Genomic DNA, 20,090 nt, shown 5'->3' with positions numbered 1-20,090 from the left:
AAATCTGATCATTTATTTTCCAAAAAATAAGGAAGAAATAGGCAGACTTGTCTGAGAGCCATTTCATGAGCAATCGACAGATCAAATTAAGCATTGACAAAGCACAAGATTATGACCCCAGGGTTATCCTGGTTCTTTTCAAACAAGTGTGTGTGCATTGCGAACACTGCAGCAGCAGCAATAACCGATTCATCTTCCAACTGATGAGCTTTTTTTCATCATTTTTAATCCAACAGGCTCCTAATGGCATTTGCCTCTTATTCTCAGCTCTGCACTAATGCTGCTCTCTCCTGCGGGCCCTCTATATTTATTGTATGTTTACGGTTCTGATTTATATATTTATTTTCTCATAAATTTTAATTAGTACTTCAAACGTTTTTGCATCGGCCAGCAGAGGCAGGGTTTGCCTTTGATCACTCTCACATTTCGACTTTCTCTCTCCTTCTTTTCCCCCCTCTTCCCCATGGGCATCTCAACTCTAATAGGCTGCCTGAGTGCTATGTGTCTTCTCTGTCATTCATACTGTCTGTCATTGAAGATTAAAGTACAGTGGGCCTTTAGTCTTTGCTTGAGTTGCCAGATTGGTGGCCTCGCCGGGGATGCCATTGAAATGCAGCAAGCTTTGCAGTGTAAAAGACATGTGACGGGGTTCTAAGAGCTGTTTTTTGCTTTGATTGCATCTTTCCACCCACCAATGAGGAGCCGTGTAACCTTGCAGCACTCCCCCACAAAATCCATGTGTGCAAAATGATTGACGCACACAGTTTCTGGTATGAAGGTAAATCAGTAGCAAAACTCGAGAGCTTGCATTTTTGGAATTGAGAACTTGTACATTAAAAATATGTACTCATAAGTTGACATTTACACTCACAGCACCAAATTGAAAACTAGTAAAATAAAGTTGAATAAGTTGAATGTTGCAATCTGAACTCACAGTAATTCAAAGCTCGTGTTCTGAATTCACAATTGCAGACAAGTAGTCACAAATGTGTAAAATAACATTCACATAAATACTACAGATACAAACTCGTATTACACATTATTTTTTGTACTTTAAATCATTTTTGCAGTACAACCACAAATTGGCACTAACAACCTCTCAAATCTGGCACTGCAACTTTAAATCTTCATGCCTTGACTTTTGCAAGTACTTTTTTAAAACACCTGTAGCGAAACTCACTTGAACACTTGTAAATACTGATGCGAGAGAACAAGACCAGTGTTTGGTGGGGGAGGGGGCAATGAAGTCGTTTTAGTGGTTGATGCCTAGCCAATGAAATGGGACTTTTTTGTATGCGATGATGTCACGCCACAGTGCCAGCTGTTTATAATGGCCTGTTTGCGAAGGCAAAGCAGAGCCGGTCATCGTGATGGAACGATCTAACAATCCGTTAACAAACAATTAATTAAATAGTATTAAAAAACGTTTTGTATAACTCCCACACTTATCAATATATTTTCCTACACTGATATACTAACGTATATTATTGATGAAACCACTTTCCACTCGACAATGTAAAGTTTTACCAGGTATCCAAATAAAAACTTTCACTTGGAAAAACAATGGGGACTCAGATCATGGCAAAAAGCAGATACAATATCACAAAAGAAAAACATATGATCAAGAATTTCACTATTGTTCTCACAAAAGGTACATGAGTTATTTACATCAGAATACTTAGATACAAGTAGGTTACAAGGGTACATTTTGTGCAAGATTTTAAAATGCACTTCTTTGATCTTATTAGTCATGCAATGTTTATAAGGTAACAACCATGCTTTCCTCCAATTTATGTTATTAATGATAGAGTTCCTGAAGAATTTTCCTCATGGGGAAATAGAATTTCGTGAGTGTGGTAGTTGACGAATAAATGTTTTATTACAGGTTTTACTCAATAAAGAAACTCCTTCACTTTGCCATTACAAACAGGCTATTACAAACAGCTGGCAGCGTGGCGTGACGTCATCGCGTCCAAAAACGTCTCATAACCTACTTGTATCTAAGTATTCTGATGTAAATAACTCATGTACCTTTTGTGAGAACAATATTGAAATTTGTGATCATATGTTTTTCTTTTGTGATCTTGTATCTAATTTTTGCCATGATCTGAGTCCCCATTGTTTTTGCAAGTTAAAGTTAAAATATGATTTTTGTGTCAAAGACATTATATTTTATTTTGAAAATGAAAACAGATCTCTGGAAAACACTGTACATTTTTTTTATTCTGGTTGCAAAATTTTATACACAAAAACAGAAATTTCTTAAAAAACGACCTACTATATTTATGCTCAAGTGAATTTTGCTAACATTTGTTTTGCAAAAGTCAAGGTGTGAAGATTTAAAGTTGCCGTGCCAGATTTGAGAGGTTGTAAGTGCCGATTTGTGGTTTTAATGCAAAAATTAAAGTACAAATGTTAATGTGTAATATGAGTTTGTGTCTGTAGTATTTATGTGAATGTCATTTTACACATTTGTGACTACCTGCCTGCTATTGTGAATTCAGAACACAAGCTTTGAATTATTGTCTGTGATTGCAGTTTGCAACATTCAACTTCAAATTTATACTGTACTAGTTTTCACATCAGTGCTGTGGGTGTACATTTCAACTTACGTGTACAAATATTTATTGTACAAGTTCTAAAATCCAAATATGCAAGCTCTCGAGTTTTGCTAGTGATTTACCTTCATAGTATGGTGTTATAATCATGTTACAGTGTGTTGTTTGTCGTTAGTGATACATAGAAACACACTTGACCACAGAACAAAACATACATAAATTATTGATTGTATAAAAAGATGAATAGGGAATTCTTGTAGTCTGAATTCTTCAATGTAGCTTGACACACAGAATGGAATACCTTCAGTCTATGTATGAACTGTACTGGGAATCAATGTCAAATATGAATGTTCACAGGTACTTTAATTAATGTACATATATATTTATATAACAATATACTTGTAACAATGTATATACACAATTTAAAATAAATTATTATTATAATTATTATTATTATCATTATGATGATGATGATGATGATTATTATTATTATAATACCATTCAATACACTATTAAAATGTAAGTAGCTAAAGTAAGAGGTTCAAAGTCAAGCATTCATAATTTCCTTATTTATCAAAGGATAATTATGGATAATTGTGATGATATCACAGTCCAAGTGAAGTAAAAATAATTAATTATATTAAAATATTAAAAAGTCACCCATTTAAAATCGCTGTTTCTCTTTAATTCAATCTGTGTACCCCTTATAAATAAATTACTCTTAATTTAGCAGATTAGACTTAATCCGGGATAAATCACCCCAGATTTATAATGCTTTGTAAGGCACAGTAATATTCTCTTCTAAAATGCAGCCTTGCCATCTTTTGTGACATTTGTGAAGTTTCTTGTGTATTTTGATTACATTTGGTTGCCCTAAAATTTTGATTTAAAAATAAATAAATAAATAAGCATTTTTCTAATATATCAAAAGTGTTTATTTATGTGATTATTGCTTATTTTATAAACTTACTTTTTTATCGAAATAAATTCTCTAGATTTTATAAGCATTTCGGTTTATGTAAAATGTGGTTGCATTTTTTTTTTTTTTTCATTATCTTTTCTAAATTAATATGACCTCAGCTGTATATCCAAAGTGCTATCTGATTTATCAGAGTTTGACCAGAGTTATTTCTTTTGCAATTATTGAAGTGAGCTTGGTAACATCAGTTCTTTTTTTAATTGTCGCATTCAATAAATATGTCTGTTAAACAATTACATTTAAATGAAGGTGGGGCTTGTTTCTGTTGAGCAGGCCAAATGATATGAACATAATATAGAAAAAACATAGAAAATATATCTCCTTTTTCCCATTGCTAGATTAGTGTACCGACTACAGCTTCTGCTTTTTAAACAATTAAATGGATAGATAACCAGATAAAATGAACCCTCTCCCCTGATTAGACTTCCTTTTCTGCTCAGATCCCTTGTTTCCTGCTCTATGTTGATGTACTCAAGTGACCTGCTGGTCAATGAGCTTGTATTAACACCTGACACTGGCACAGGGTTACTGTGTGCTCTGCTGGTGTGACTGTCCCCGGGGCCCTCTTCCAGGAGTACTGAACTGATTTCAGGTCAATACCAACATCCTTTGCCAGAGAGAGCAAGAAAGAATGAAAGAAAGAAAGAAAGAGAAAGAGATGGGGTAAATGATTGAAATAGAAACTGAGTGATGTGAAAGAAGAATAAATTGGGTGCAGATGGTGTTCAGAATGGTGTACTACAATAGTACTGTGTCTGTGCACAGTTTGCACAGTTTCTGCATGGAATACCTGGATGACCTACTACATTTGCCAAAATGTGCAAACTACAGCAAGCACACTGATTGCCAACATCTAGGTCATGGGTTTAAATCCCAGGGAACACACATTCTGTAACCTCGATTCTTGCTTCTTTTTTAAAGAAAAGAGCATACAGTTATTTTTGTGGCAATCAATATTATGCCACAAATGCTGTCGATTGAGCTTAACTCTTATTGAACTAGGAATATTTCTTTAACACATATTTAATGACTCATTATTTGGTCAGACTGCCAAAAAACAAAATGTAATTAAAATAGCAAAATAAGCATATTTATTTACAAGGTAATAACTGGAATATATACCATGTTGTACACAAACGATTATCGTTGCATACTATCGTTGTACTGTTGAATCTATTATTTTCCCACGGGTTCTCTGAGTTGCTATGTACATTTGTGGTTGAGAATACTGCCTTTGCCTGCTCCTATTACACTCATTCACGCACGCACGCACACACACACACACACACACACACACACACACACACACACACACACACACATGTTGGTGCAGCTATCATTATGAGGACTCTCCATAGACATAATGATTTTTATACTGTATGAACTATAGATTCTATCCCCTAACCCTAACCCTATACCTAACCCTCATAGAAACGTTTTTGCATTTTTTCATTTTCAAAAAAACATCATTTAATATGCCATTTCCCTTGTGGGGACCACTGGCTGGTCCCCACAATGTAGGTGATCTCAGGTTTTAATATCCTTGTGGGGACATTTGGTCCCCACAATGGAGGTTAAACCTGCCAACACACACACACACACAGGTTTGATGGAAGATGAATAAGCTGCATTTAGGGTTATCTGCAAGTCTGGCTTTCTGGCTCATTTTGAAATTCAAGAATGAGCCTCCATGTTATATTTCCCCATCGCTGTCAGGGCAGCTGATAACAACTGAACTCACCCCTCTTTTCTGTCTCTGTGTCTGCCCTCATCCGTACTTTCCAGTTTCTACATCTCTCTGAATTTCTGCTGTCCTCAAAATGTTCTTATCACTCTGTGGTTTGCAGTTATAACAGACAGCTAGGCTCAGTTGGTTTGTATCCTGAATGTAGGCCACTCTGACCCAAGATGGCACAGAACAATATAAATTCTCTCTCTTTCCCATTCTGTAATATAAACATTATAAAGGGTGAATGAGAGTCTTATAGTTACTGAAAATGTTCTGCATACAGTTTCTTGCTCTTTCTCTACTCTACTATCAGTGCCGGTTCTATCAGCATAACATTGCTTTGATTGATTGAGCATCCTGACTAGCCCTGCAGTATATTTAAATTTTGGCTGAGCCAGTGGCATGAGTTTGGGGTGGAACTATCTGTTTGGCCCTCCTAATGGCATATAGGGGAAGTGTTCAGGGGAAACCTGTTTAAATGGTCATTTTTGGGGGGCAAATTCATTTGTGCTTGTGGCACAAAAATTGTATATGTTTAGTGCATTCATGAATACAGTATACGCTAATTTTGGTATGTCTAGTTTTGTAAGCATGCCAAAATCATACATGTAAATGTAAAGTTGTACTGTATACAAATGCAGGTTTGTTTGGATTCATTAAATCAATAAAAAGTCAAAATCTCTCTCTCTCTTTTTCAGGCTCTGGCTATGACTGAGGTGAATGAACCAGTTGGTGGTCCCCATATGGCAGAACCTCAGATTGCCATGTTTTGTGGGCGTCAGCTTCTGCACATGAACACTGAGACTGGACAGTGGGAACCAGATCCTCAGAGGCGCCAGGGATGCTTCACCCAGCCCAGCAAGATCCTATCATACTGCCAGGAGGTGTGATTCTGTTCTATTCTATTCTATTCTATTCTAGGTTTTGTTTTTTGTTCCATTTTTGTTTTATTTTGTTCTGTTCTTTTTTATGTTTTGTTTCATTTTCTATTTTATTTCTGTTCTTTCCTGTTGGTCTATTTTATGTAATTAATTTCAGTGAAGCCAAACATTTAAATCACTGCACCTAAATTTGCATGCATGGTGATTGATTTAATTACTATGTGGACAAGCATCCTCCACTCAGGCATATTCTCAAGGTGAACACAGAGGGCAGACTGGTCTAATATAAGCATTGTAAAACAAGACTAAAATGTGCAGTGCAGTTTATGTACATACACAGGGAACAGTACTCGATGCAAATCTCTGTCTCTAGCTCTTGGTGTATTTAGTGTGCAGGATAATGGCAATATTTTTCACAATCAATCAGCCGTGGAGATTTATGAGCTCTGTATGCCCTGGGCTGAAACATATTGTGCAGCTAATGTGACTGTATTCTCTCACTCCTTAGAGGATTGCAAGTTTTGTCATTCCCCATTGTCTCATCTAGAGGAATTAGGGATAAGCAATGATGCCTCATTTTCCCTTATTTTTCTTCAGTTTACAACAGGGATTCCAAATACGGCACTTTCCCTGGTCCCAACTAGATAGCAACATTATAAAATAGTGTTCCTGTCAGGGTTATGTATGAAGAACCCAAGTGCAGACAGTCAGAAACTCTTTAAATCCTTTATTAAGGAGAACAAATCCAAAAAATACTAGAGGGAGAAATCAAGAGGCAAACGAGGAGGGCAGGTGAGGGACATGAGCTGATAATGAGGGAAACGAGGGGGTGGGACCAGGGAATAACAAGGACAGAAACAAGCAGGGCAGAGAACACAATAGACAAAAACAAGAGAAGAAAAGAAAAACAGAACACATGTGTCAGGATCCTGTCAATAAAATGTAAACAAGAGACCAGACAGATGGCAGGATCCTGACAGTTCCCCTGCATCCCTATAGATTTGTAACATTGTAAAATGGCAAAATTTAAATTTTCTATCCCTTTAGGATAACAAGATTAATAAATTATGGCCTCCCCTGCATTTTTTGATCACTGAATATAAGTCAGTTGCCAAATAATATGCCATGCCATAAACAGCTGTGGGTATTCCATGGCTAACATCATTGCACGCTATGCTAAGTCTCTATATTATTGCATGACAGCAATTCTGAAAATTGAGACGTCAGTCTGAAAAACATGTAATAAAGGCACCAGTCTATCCCACCATGTCTGAATCAACACATTGTCCCTATCTTCACTGTATAAAATCACTTCATTGTTGGCCAATCTGAGCTAAACAAGTCAACCGATTACTCTGCTTTTAAAAGCATTATTGTGCCTACATTCTAGCTCAGCACAGGATGGCATTTACATAAGCTAGCTGGCACGAGTGACATTGAAAGATTTAATGGAAAGAAGAAGCCAAAGAATATGTCATTCTCCTGGCTCGATGAGGTTTAAACTAGCAGGTGGTCGGCCAGTGGACTGCAGCTTCATTGCCAGAGCTTGTTTAGAACATAATAATCCCTGACCATATGTCTCTGAGCTACCACTCTCACTTTTTACAGCCCAGTGTGAATAGATTTGATACATCCTTGTGCCCAGAACAATACTGTTTGTCAGAGAATTCTATAAAGGAATCCTATAACAATTGTTATGTGTGTGTGTGTGTGTGTGTGTGTGTGTGTGTGTGTGTGTGTGTGTACAATAAGGTTCCATTTGTTAACATTAGTTAACATAGTTAACATGTTAATTTCAACATATACCAATATATTTTATTAAATCAAAAGTTGTAGTTTTTAACGTTAGTTAATGCACTATGAACTAACATGAACTAACAATTAAGTAACATTAACAAAGATGAATAAATGATGTAACAAATCTATTGTTAATGGTTTGTTTATGATACCTATTGCATTTACTAAAGTTAACAAATGGAAACTTATTGAAAAGTGTTACCATATATATACATTATATATATATATATATATATATATATATATATAATGTAAACATTCTACCCTCAGTAACCAAGGCTTCTGTTCATTATATACATTTTCTGCAATATTCTGCACTATACGTATAGTGCAGAATATTGCAGAAAACGTATATAATGAACAGAAGCCTTGGTTAATGAGGGTAGAATGTTTACATGGATAATTGCAAGCAAAAGGATATTAATATTTTTATTTTTGTCTGACTAACCTTGTCTTGTCAAGTCTGATCTATATATGTAACAAAATATATAGTAAAACATCAAACCTCATGTGGCAATACACTCCTGTATATTCCTGAATATACATGTATCTTTCTTTAAATTGATTTCCTCTGTTCCTATCGTGATCCCTCCCTTCTATGATTTATTGCATAATATTTTTAATTTTATTATGAATCATAAGTACAACCCTAAAAATGTACAGATGGCTCAATATGAGTCAATTAAATACGGAATGACTGGTATTACGCAGCCTACTGGCCAAACCCAGAATAGTTTGTGTTATTTACTGTAAAGCGCTGCAGTATTAGCCGCCACATTTAACTCAGGCACTCCATCTACTGGTTGTATGAGCTTCCCTTAAAAAAAGCAACCCTGTGCTACATTAACAATCCATTATCTATTTGTCTGCTTTGTCGTTAATTGCATGTATCGTCTGGTCTTATGGTAATTTTACTTCCATATTAAACAACATTTTCAGACTCAAGATGGGCTGACTTATCAAATCAAATATAAAGATTATACAAAGATATTGGCACTATCTTAGATCTCAGTAATAGTGCTTCATTATTAAAATGGAGAGTGTTACTTCACTTTGCAATATAGAAATGTGGCAAAATGGCCTGCATGGATCATTTTCCGTAGTTAAATTTTTTACCTAATTTTTGCCTAAAAAAAGCTTAAACTAGCCTTTGATAGTTATCTGGTCTCCTAGCGTGGTTAAGCTAGTAAGGTTAGTCTGGTTTGCTGGTTTTAAACCAGCTAAAACAAGCAAAACCAAAGGGTTCTATCCCTTGTTCCCCTGTTTGTTCTTTGTATTTACTTAATTTTTCTGCATGCAAATTTATTATTCGTCTGTCTCTCATCTGTTCTCACCTTCTTCCAGTTGTTGTGATCCTGACTCCTGTTCCCTGCTCTTTCCTTTTGTTTGTTTGTTTGTTTGTGTGTTTGTCTTGCTGCCTGTCGTTCTCTATGTATGTGTATCAGATGTATCCAGGACTCCAGATATCCCATGTAGAAGAGGCCTCATCTCCAGCGACTATCCCAGGCTGGTGTAAGAAAGGCTGGGGGCACTGTCAGACCCGCTCCTTCATTGTTGTGCCCTACCGCTGTCTGGGTAAGTTTTAAACCGCAAACCTCACCTTGAATGGTTTATAATTCAAATATCCTATCAAGAAATCACCTAAACTTGCAAACAATATACATTTGGTATGAAAATAGTTTGAAATTTCTATAATCTGTGATCAGGTTTGTTATGTACCTCAAAAAACCACATGTTTATTTAGTTTTTCTGCAGATGGATCCTTTGATGGACATTTAAAGCAATAGTTCACACAAAAATGAAAGTCCTGTCATCATTTACTCACCCTCATGTTGTTCCAAACCGATATGACTTTCTTTCTTACATAGAACACAAAAAGAGAAATTTTGAGAAATGTTTATGTTGCTCTTTTTCATACAGTGGGAGCAAACAGTGACCATGGCCTGTCAATTTCAAACAACGACACAAGACATCATTAAAGTACCATAAAAGTACATGTCTTTTTCTATAGCCATACAATAGCTTTGTGTGAGGAATAAATCCAAATTTAAGCCACCAGTGCTAAAAAATCTTGTTTGTCGTATTTTGTGGCACATTTGAATATACGCAACCACAAATTAGATTTGAGATGAGTAAATCATTACTGAAATCAAATTTTTGTGTGAACTATTCCTGTAACCCTTAAATTCATGCCTCGGGTTTTGGTGACTCGGGACCTCATTCCACCCCCTCTACCTCATCCATTTTTTGGAGTTATGTCTTCACCTCTTTACCATTCCGCATCATTTCACTTATGAATATTGCAACTATAAAAAACAAAATAATGCTAAAATTGCTATATATATATATATATATATATATATATATATATATATATATATACTGTATATCTTTTCTAAATGGTTAATTATTTTAATTCATATATTAATAAAATATATATACTGTATATATACAGTATATATACATTTACAGTATAAATACATTAACACTGCTTGTAATAGAGTCACAATATACAGTTGTGCACAAAAGTTTGCATACCCTTGGATAATTGGTAATATATGTACCATTTTTAAAGAAAACATGAGTGAGCAGGCAAAACACATTTCTTTTACACTACCGGTCAAAAGTTTTGAAACACTTACTCATTCTTTATTATAATTTTATTTTTATTTTTTTTTTTTTCACATTTAGAATAATAGTAAAGTCATCAAAACTATGGAATAAAATAAATGGAACTATGGGAATTATGTTGTGACTAAAGAAAATCCCAAATAAATCAGAACTGTTATATTTTAGCATCTTCAAAGTAGTCACCCATTGCCTAGAATTTGCAGAAATGTACTTTTGACATTTTCTCAACCAACTTCTTGAGGTATCACCCTGGGATGCTTTTTAAACAGTATTGAAGAAGTTCCCATCTATGATGGGCACTTATTGGATGCTTTTCTTTATTATTTGGTCCAAGTCATCAATTTCAAAAAATATGTATATATATTTTTTTATTAATTAAATTTTAGTTTTATAATGAAATAAATTAATATGGTGGCACAATTATATTTTTGTCTACAAAACTAATTTCAAACATTTAAGCAAACGCCTTCAGATCAAAAGATTTTTAAGATCATGAGAAACATTTCAGTCAAGTGTTTCAAAACTTTTGACTGGTAGTGTATTTCTTATGGGATTCATATTCAATTGTAGGTTATAACAGAATGGCACAATCATAAAACAAAACATGGCAACAAAGAAAAAAATGAAATGACCCCTGTTCAAAAGTGCATATCCATAGTTCTTAATAATGTGTATTGCCCCCTTTAGTATCAATGACAGCATGCAATCTTTTGTAATAGCTGTCTATGAAGCCCCAAATTCTTACAGGTGGTATAGCTGCCCATTCATCTTGGCAAAATGCCTCCAGGTCATGCAAAGTCTTTGGTCGTCTTGATATTAAGGTCAGGAGACTGTGATGGCCACTCCAGAACCTTCACCTTTTGCTGCTGTAACCACTGGAGGGTCAACTTGGCCTTGTGCTTAGGGTCATTTTTGTGCTGGAAAGTCCAAGTGCCTGCCATGCGCAGCTTTCATGCAGAAGAATGCAAATTGTCTGCCAGTATTTTCTGATAACATGCTGCATTCATCTTGCCATCAATTTTCACAAGATTCCCTGTGCCTTTAGAGCTCACAACCCCCCAAAACATCAGTGAGCCACCACCATGCTTCACAGTGGGGATGATATTCTTTTCACTATAGGCCCCTCTTCAAACATAGCGCTTATGGTTGTGACCATCAGCCAGAAGCTGTGAGGTGTGTCAAGGTGTTGTTGGGCATATTGTAACTGAGCTTTTTTGTGGCATTGGTGCAGTAAAGGCTTCTTTCTGGCAACTCGACCATGCAGCTCATTTAAGTATCATCGTATTGTGCTCCTTGAAACAACCACACCGTCTTTTTTCAGAGCAGCCTGTATTTCTCCTGAGGTTACCTGTGGGTTTTCTTTGTATCCCGAACAATTCTTCTGGCAGTTGTGGCTGAAATCTTTCTTGGTCTACCTGACCTTGGCTTGGTATCAAGAGATCCCCAAATTTTCCACTTCTTAATAAGTGATTGAACAATACTGACTGGCATTTTCAAGGCTTTGGATATCTTTTTATATCCTTTTCCATATATATAAAGTTCCATTACCTTGTTACACAGGTCTTTTGACAGTTCTTTTCTGCTCCCCATGGCTCAGTATCTAGCCTGCTCAGTGCATCCACGTGAGAACTAACAAACTCATTGACTATTTATACACAGACACTAATTGCAATTTAAAAAGCCACAGGTTTGGGAAATTAACCTTTAATTGCCATTTAAACCTGTGTGTGTCACCTTGTGTGTCTGTAACAAGGCCAAACATTCAAGGGTATGTAAACTTTTGATCAGGGCCATTTGGGTGATTTCTGTTATCATTATGATTTAAAAAGGAGCCAAACAACTGTGTGATAATAAATGGCTTCATATGATCACTATCCTTAAATAAAAGACAGTTTTTTTGCATGATCAGTCATATTTTCAAAATCAATGCCAAAATTTCACAATTTCTGCCAGGGTATGCAAACTTTTGAGCACAACTGTATATTTGCGCTTCCATAAATAATATTTATTTGATTATTGATATCCACATAAGTTTACGTCATATGATATCTATTGTTTTTCTTATTATAGAACAAATGAGTGCTATTCATACAAATAAGTACTATATCATGTTGATTTTCTAAGCACAAATGGTGAATTATAAGTATTCCATATGCGTGTACACATACATATTATACATGCTATTTGTTCCTCAAGGTGTAATTTTGAAATTGCTATTTTACAAAGAAGCTACGTATAGAAGTAGACTGACTCCTGTTCCGTACTCTTTCCTTTTGTTTGTTTGTTTATATATTATATAGAAATATCATAAGAATACAACACATGAACAGATTTTATCTTTTGCATTCTAGGTGTAGGCTACTACTGAAATTATTTAAGTTGTATGTTTATTTAGACTCAAAGGTACCTGAAAAATGACATATGTGTAGCTCTATATGTGTTTTACAGCCGGTTGTGTTTATAAAATGTCAGTGTGGAAGTAATGAATCCTGTTTTATCATTTATTACAGCATCTCTTTGATACGTGAAAAATGAAACATCAGAATATAACAAAATATATTAAATTATATTATTTTGTAATTGTGTTAAAAATGAACAATTGTATATTATCTGGGCATTTTGTTGATTGAATTGTAATAGATATATGAGCCGGGTTGCTAAAGAGCCGAGGTGGCAAATCACCTATGCATTTAAGGCTTAAGAGTGCAATTCGTATTATTGAGATTTACGAACTATGATATGACAGTGTGATTTTTAAAGTATGCATAGTAATAATTTGTATACCATTCTCTCTGCAATGCTTCACAAACGTATGTCATAAAAATGATTCTGTTCACTCAGTACTTGAATATGTAATGCTGGTACAACTGTTGAGCTCAGAGAAACCTTCCTCCATGGTTTCTGCTCACATAGTGCATATATTAAAAATGTCCCACTTCCTAATTTTGTTACATCAGCTCAAGCGGGTATTTTAAAAAAATGCTAACACCACAGTTTTGTTTTTTTTCTCCCTTTTTTGCACTATTATCAACCTCATCTTCCATTGTCTTCTTTGGATTTATTTGAGTATATCATTCATTATCATAATGACATCCTTTCTTAAACTTTTGTTCTTTGCAACCCCTTATAACTGTCCTCTTGTACTGTGATTTATCATGTTTTACCCTATTTTTCTCTCTCAGTTGGTGAATATGTAAGTGAGGCACTCCTTGTTCCAGATCGTTGTCGCTTTTTGCACCAGGAGCAAATGGACTCTTGTGAGAGCTACGTGTACTGGCACAACATTGCCAAAGAGGTGAAAAAAAAATTAAGATCACAAATGAATATAAAAAACTATATAACTGGAATTCAGCTTTAATAGCTTAACATTTTTAATGGTTAGTCTGATGTTAAACTGCACCCCCCCTGCTGTGATCTATGATCCTTTTATTTTCATTTCCCATCTTATATCTCCTAATCTATCTGCCTTTACAGTATCTCCTGGTACTTACGGTTTTCCCATATGAATTTTGTAGGTCATTTCTCCTCCATCACCTACGCTCAATTGCAAAGGGAGGAAAAATAAATAATGTACTTCAAACTCTTTAAAGCATTGCTGCTGGAGTCATTCATCTTCCATGGCAAAATGAAACTGATTTAATGTGGTTCTTTCCTCTTTAATCTCTCTCTCTGTCTCTTTCTCTCTATTTGTCACTCTCTAGGCTTGCACAGCTGACAGTCTGGAGTTGCATAGCTACGGAATGCTGTTGCCGTGTGGTGACCGTTTTCGTGGGGTGGAATATGTGTGTTGCCCTGGCAGAGCTGGAACAAGTGGACGTGGTGAGACAGAGACAACAGATGCTGTACAAGGAGAAACACCACCCCTTGTATCCATGGCTGGAGAAAAAGTTACCACCAGGTGTGTAACTTGGTGGACCATTAATCTTTTGGGGCCGATCAGAACGAACACATTTCTGTGTAAAAGATGCAGCTCAGCAAATGGAACAGGATGCAGGTGTCTCAAGACACGTTTTTAACCATTGAAGCTCTTTAAAAGTTGACAAGTGTCTTAAAAACATGGTGCTCATATGCAAGACGCTGAAAAACAGCAAAATGCAGCACATTTAGAAAAACTGTTAAAAAAGGGCGCAGACAGATGCAAATATTGAACTGAATCACATTGGAAAACTAGTTGTCTGTCTAGTCATACTATGTGATTAATGCATATTTTATCTGTTCCTGTAAACTTTTGTATGAACAGACAATTCTAGGGTCATACCTGTTAGTAAATACTGTATGTGAACATAGACTTAATAAATAGAAGTGCTGTAAAAATCTGTAGCATTCAGTTCAGGTCCACAAAGCATCTCGACCAACAATTGATACCATAAATGTGTTAAAAGAGTGTTTATGTATATATCAGTGTAACTTCCTTATACCAACATCATAATATTACTTTCTAATGCTTCTCACTTGTTCAGTGTGAAATCAATGCCGCCCACACCCAGTCTTTCCCCTGAGACTGACATAGAGGAAGATGACATGGAAGAGGAAGAGGAGGAGGTAGTGGAGGAAGAGGCAGAGGAGGAAGAGGAGGATGAAGGGAATGATGAGGAGCCAGCAGATGTAGAGGAAGTAGAAGAGGAGGAAGCCACTACGACAGTAAAGGACCCAGAGGAGTACGAGTATCCCATTGATTCTCATTTCCAGGGCCAAGAGTACATGGACAACTTCTATTATGATAAGACTGCTAAAACTTCCACCCAACCTCAGATACGGATGGACAACTGTGAGTTTTCAGCCTGTTTAAAACCTGGTATTTTATATTTTTGACATGTACTGTAATATATTGAGCTTTTTTAAAGTCAACCTGAAGTTAAGATTGACCTAATCTACTTTTTGATACACATTCCTGGTTTTACTGTGCACAATTTATCAGTCTACATTATTCCAAAGAAAATTTTTTTTGTGTTACCTCATGATTGTCATGATACCATGGTGATACCTTGGTTTATGGGCATGTACCATGGTAATTCTATGTTTTTTGGACACATACCATGGTAATACCATGTTTTTGGCCATGTACCATGACAACACCATGTTTTTTGGCCATGCACCATGATAATACCATTTTTCCTGGACACATACCATGGTAATACCATGTTTTCTGGACATGTACCATGGTAATACCATGTTTTTGGCCATGTACCTTGATAAAACTATGTGTTTTGGTCATGCACCATGATAATACCATGTTTTCTGGACACATACAATGGTAATACCATGTTTTTTGGCCATGTTCCATGGTAATATCATGTTTGTTAACCATGTACCATGATAATACCATGTTTTTTGGACATGTAACGTGGCAATACCATGTTTTCTGGACACATCCCATAGTAATACCATGTTTTCTGGACATGTACCACAATAATGGCATGTTTTCTGAACATGTACCATGATAATACCATGTTTTCTTTGGACAGGTACCATGGTAATACCATGTTTTCTGGACATGTACCATGATAATACCATGTTTTCTGGACATGTACCATGGTAATACCATGTTTTTGTCTATGTATTTTGGACAGTTACCATGATAATACCAAGTTTTTTGGCCATGCTCCATGAAAATACCATGTTGTCTGGCCATGTCCCATGGTAATATCATGTTTGTTAACCATGTACCATGATAATACAATGTTTTTTGGACATGTACCGTGGTAATACCATGTTATCTGGACACATCCCATGATAATACCATGTTTTCTTTGGACAGGTACCATGGTAATACCATGTTTTCTGGACATGCACCATGATAATATCATGTTTTATGGACATGTACCATGGTAATACCATGTTTTTGTCCATGTATTTTGGACCGTTACCATGATAATACCATGTTTTTTGGCAATGCTCCATGAAAATACCATGTTGTTTGGACATGCTCCATGGTAATACCATGTTTTTATACATGTACTATAACAATACCATGATGTTTGGCATACTCCATGGTAATACCATGTTTTATGGACATGTGCCGTTTTTTAGGACATGGTACTCTTTGAAGTACCTTGTAGCATCATGTAAATACCATGATATATTAATATGTTAGTCATTCAGTACTATTCTATAAATGGTATCAAAGTACCATGGTTTTATCATATACATCACTGTACCATGGTGCCACCACAGTACTTTTTTGAAAAGGTAGCTTTTCCACAGGAGAAAAGAGAAAAGACAGAGAAAAGACAATCTACCTCCTCCAGTTCAGCTCAATCTGGTTTGATTTATTTCTGTAATAATGTACTACCAATGGCACATATACAGAGAATAACAGAAGCAAAAGTGAAGAAGCTATCAAAACAGCAATAAATCTGGTGGATGTATTCTCAAATATAATATCTTGAGCTCTCTAGAGGTCATATTGTGTGCTGGTTAAATCAGTGAGTAATACTCAGCATATGAAAAAAGCATATTATGTCCATGTTTTACTCCAGAGAGGAATTAGGCTCATTAGTGAAGCACTGAGGCTGGTAAATGTACAATATCAATCCCGTCCAGCTCACTACACACACTCAACAGAGGTTAAACAGAATGTGTGAGGTTAAACAACAGTGCATCTTTAATGTATCCTCTTAATTACATAATACTGAAGATTTAAAGTTTACAGACTCCCTGGATTGATGCTACTTACAGTAAGCCTCACTGAGCTATAGTTTCTCACTCTTTTCCTTCTTCAATAAATTAATTGGTTGAATTATTGATTGATTGGTGATTAATTAACTCTCTCTTTCCTTTGTCAGCAGTGCCCACTCCTCGTCCTACAGATGGCGTGGATGTGTACTTTGAGATGCCGGGTGATGACAGTGAACATGCCAACTTTCTGCGTGCAAAGATGGACCTGGAGGAACGGCGAATGAAACGCATCAATGAGGTGAAGGAGGCGGGACTTAACACAGAGAAAATGTTTTTAGGATTTGTGTATAATTAGATCCATACATTTGTGACCCTGAAATGTGTCTAATAAGAAATTGTGCTTGTACAGATCATGAAGGAGTGGGCAGAAGCAGACAACCAGTCAAAGAACCTTCCTAAGTCAGACCGCCAAGCATTGAATGAGGTAATATAATTACAGTAGTTGCAGTTTCAGTCATGCATCAGGTAAAGGGGCTATATTCTATACTTTTGTAGCATTTTATTTTTTCCCCAAGTCTACTTATAGTGCTAGTGAAGCTCTCTTTAAAATAGATTTGGACATTTAAAATGGATTCGCTGAGCAAACGAAACTACATATGCAATGCTTTACTGTTGTTGCTGATTAATTTACTCAAAACTCTTTCTCTCTCTCCCTCAGCACTTCCAGTCTGTTTTACAGACTCTTGAGGAGCAGGTAGCTGGTGAGAGGCAGAGGTTGGTGGAGACACATCTGGCTCGTGTGGTGGCCACTTTGAATAATAACCGTAGACTGGCCCTGGAGAGCTACCTGAGCGCTGTGCAGAGCGACCCACCGCAGGTCTGTTTCGATGATTGATAACTGTTATTAAAATATTAGCTCATCGTAATAATAATCCAGTATAGGTCTTTTGGGTGATTATTTCTCTTTATAATGTTACATAATCAAATAATGTTTGTTATAAGTTAACTTTTTTGTTTTCCATAGCTGACAGTATGTAGATGTAATGTAGTAATACAGTTTTCTAATTCTCCTCCACTCTGTTTTTTTTTTTTACTTTATCTCTCTTTTTCCTGCTCACAAATGAACACAGCCGGAGCGTGTGCTTCAGGCACTGAAGCGTTATATGGCTGCAGAGCAGAAGGACCGGCGTCACACTCTGCGTCATTACCAGCACATCGAGTCTGCCGACCCGCAAAAAGCTGAGCAGATGAAATTCCAGGTTTGAAATTTTCACAGTGATCCATTTCAAAATCTCACTTCCATAACCCTTCCATTCATCCATTTATTCGAGGTAAAAAAATCACAGTCAATCAGAACATATTTGATGTTTAATGTACAGCTATATGGAGCAATATTTTAGACCCATGAGATTTCAGTGTGGGTGGGATTACCCAACACAATACAACAGAAAAACCTAGTGACAGACGAAATGTCTTCTTGCTCGTCGCTTGTTGTTGTTGCATCTTGTTTTCACAAAAATCGAAGCTATAGCATTCAGTGCTTGTCACTGTATCACATTACGTCTGCAGTCAGCAAAGGCTGCAGCAACAAAATAGGATATTAAAAAAATTAACGCTAAAAATAAAATAAAAAGTGAATAAATTTCTGTTTTTGAAGGTGTACACTCACCTGCATGTGATCGAGGAGAGGATGAACCAAAGCCTGGCTCTGCTCTATAAAGTCCCCGGCCTGGCTGAGAAACTTCACGATGAAATCCGTAAGACTTATTTGTTTTGTTATGTTTCATCAATCATTTGTTTTGTTTTGTCAGTCATTTTGTGCTTAATGATCTATCTATCTGTCTATTTATCTATCTGTCTGTGTGTCTGTCTGTCTGTCTGTCTATCTATCTATCTGTCTGTTTGTCTGTCTGTCTTTCTGTCTATCTATCTCTGTAGAGGAGTTAGTGAGAACAGAAAGGGGGGACATCAGTGAACTCATGACCACTTCCTTCTCTGAGACACGCACCACTGAAGAGCTTCTTCCTGCTGAGAGTGAGGAAGAGAGGGATGATGAAGAGGAAGAGGACAGAGCCTTCCAGAACCGCCCATACCCTCCACGTATTGGTACAACACATCACATACAGGACACATACATTAAAAGTAGGGAAACAGGCTTGTAATGTTTAAACACGTATCACAGTATCAGCAGGTTAAGTTCTTTAACTGAGTTGAGATTTATAGAACCTTAAAAACCTTTAAAGAAGTCTTCTTATGCTAAATATGCTTTAATTTCCTTCTCTTTTTCCCTCTCTTCTGAAATAAAGACCCCCAGCCCAGTGAAAAGAAAGGTGAATCATATAACTCTTGTTCACACTTCCGGTTATTTAATTTTTATTTCATGGATTGTTCTGATGTTTTTTAAAAGTTCCTAGTCATTGTTCACTTGAATAACTATAGGGTCACTCTTCTATCCTTCCACAGTGTCTTCAGTAGATGAGTATGACTACACTACATCAGAGAGAGGACCAACTTATGAGTATGAAGAGAAGGTAAGGGGAGAACACATTTAATGAATGTGCATTACTCAGGGAGTATTTTTCACAAGAGTAACTCAGTAAAAGGAGTGCAAAGAAGGCGCAAATAATATTCATAGCATGTAGGCTTTCAGAAATGCTTTGGCAGTTTTACCACTAGAGGGAGTTATCTGCTATTACAGATGATTAGACCTCTTCCTTAATAAAAAATTAGTGCAGAATTACAGTTTTTCTCAATCGCTTTGGCTCATTTCTCCAATGAGAATTATTTTTTTTTCATAGCATAAAGTTCAAATCTCTGAACAATTAATTTCTTGTTCACACCAGATTTGAATTTTTTATTCATTTAAGCAAATTGCACGTGTTTTGGCACACGTGTGC

At 36.1% G+C, this 20,090-nt stretch overlaps 1 protein-coding gene across 3 annotated transcripts in view; it reads left to right on the top strand.

Moving 5' to 3' along the window:
• LOC127429848 (amyloid beta precursor like protein 1-like) overlaps positions 1–20,090 on the top strand; it is an 88,084-nt gene that overhangs the window by 49,328 nt on the left and 18,666 nt on the right. For 2 of the 3 annotated variants that reach the window (XM_051679131.1, XM_051679130.1), the window contains exons 2-14: positions 5,965–6,150; positions 9,390–9,519; positions 13,758–13,870; positions 14,277–14,473; positions 15,036–15,343; positions 17,361–17,491; positions 17,603–17,677; positions 17,912–18,070; positions 18,324–18,452; positions 18,851–18,950; positions 19,132–19,299; positions 19,500–19,523; positions 19,657–19,724. In XM_051679131.1, the coding sequence (XP_051535091.1) occupies positions 5,965–6,150; positions 9,390–9,519; positions 13,758–13,870; positions 14,277–14,473; positions 15,036–15,343; positions 17,361–17,491; positions 17,603–17,677; positions 17,912–18,070; positions 18,324–18,452; positions 18,851–18,950; positions 19,132–19,299; positions 19,500–19,523; positions 19,657–19,724 (1,788 nt within the window). The remainder of the gene's footprint in view (positions 1–5,964; positions 6,151–9,389; positions 9,520–13,757; positions 13,871–14,276; positions 14,474–15,035; positions 15,344–17,360; positions 17,492–17,602; positions 17,678–17,911; positions 18,071–18,323; positions 18,453–18,850; positions 18,951–19,131; positions 19,300–19,499; positions 19,524–19,656; positions 19,725–20,090) is intronic. The other variant, XM_051679133.1, reaches the window with a different exon arrangement.

The sequence above is a fragment of the Myxocyprinus asiaticus genome, chromosome 39 (genome assembly GCF_019703515.2).
Source record: "Myxocyprinus asiaticus isolate MX2 ecotype Aquarium Trade chromosome 39, UBuf_Myxa_2, whole genome shotgun sequence".
In the NCBI taxonomy this organism is placed as follows: domain Eukaryota; kingdom Metazoa; phylum Chordata; class Actinopteri; order Cypriniformes; family Catostomidae; genus Myxocyprinus; species Myxocyprinus asiaticus.
This window is presented reverse-complemented; position numbering and strand designations above follow the sequence as displayed.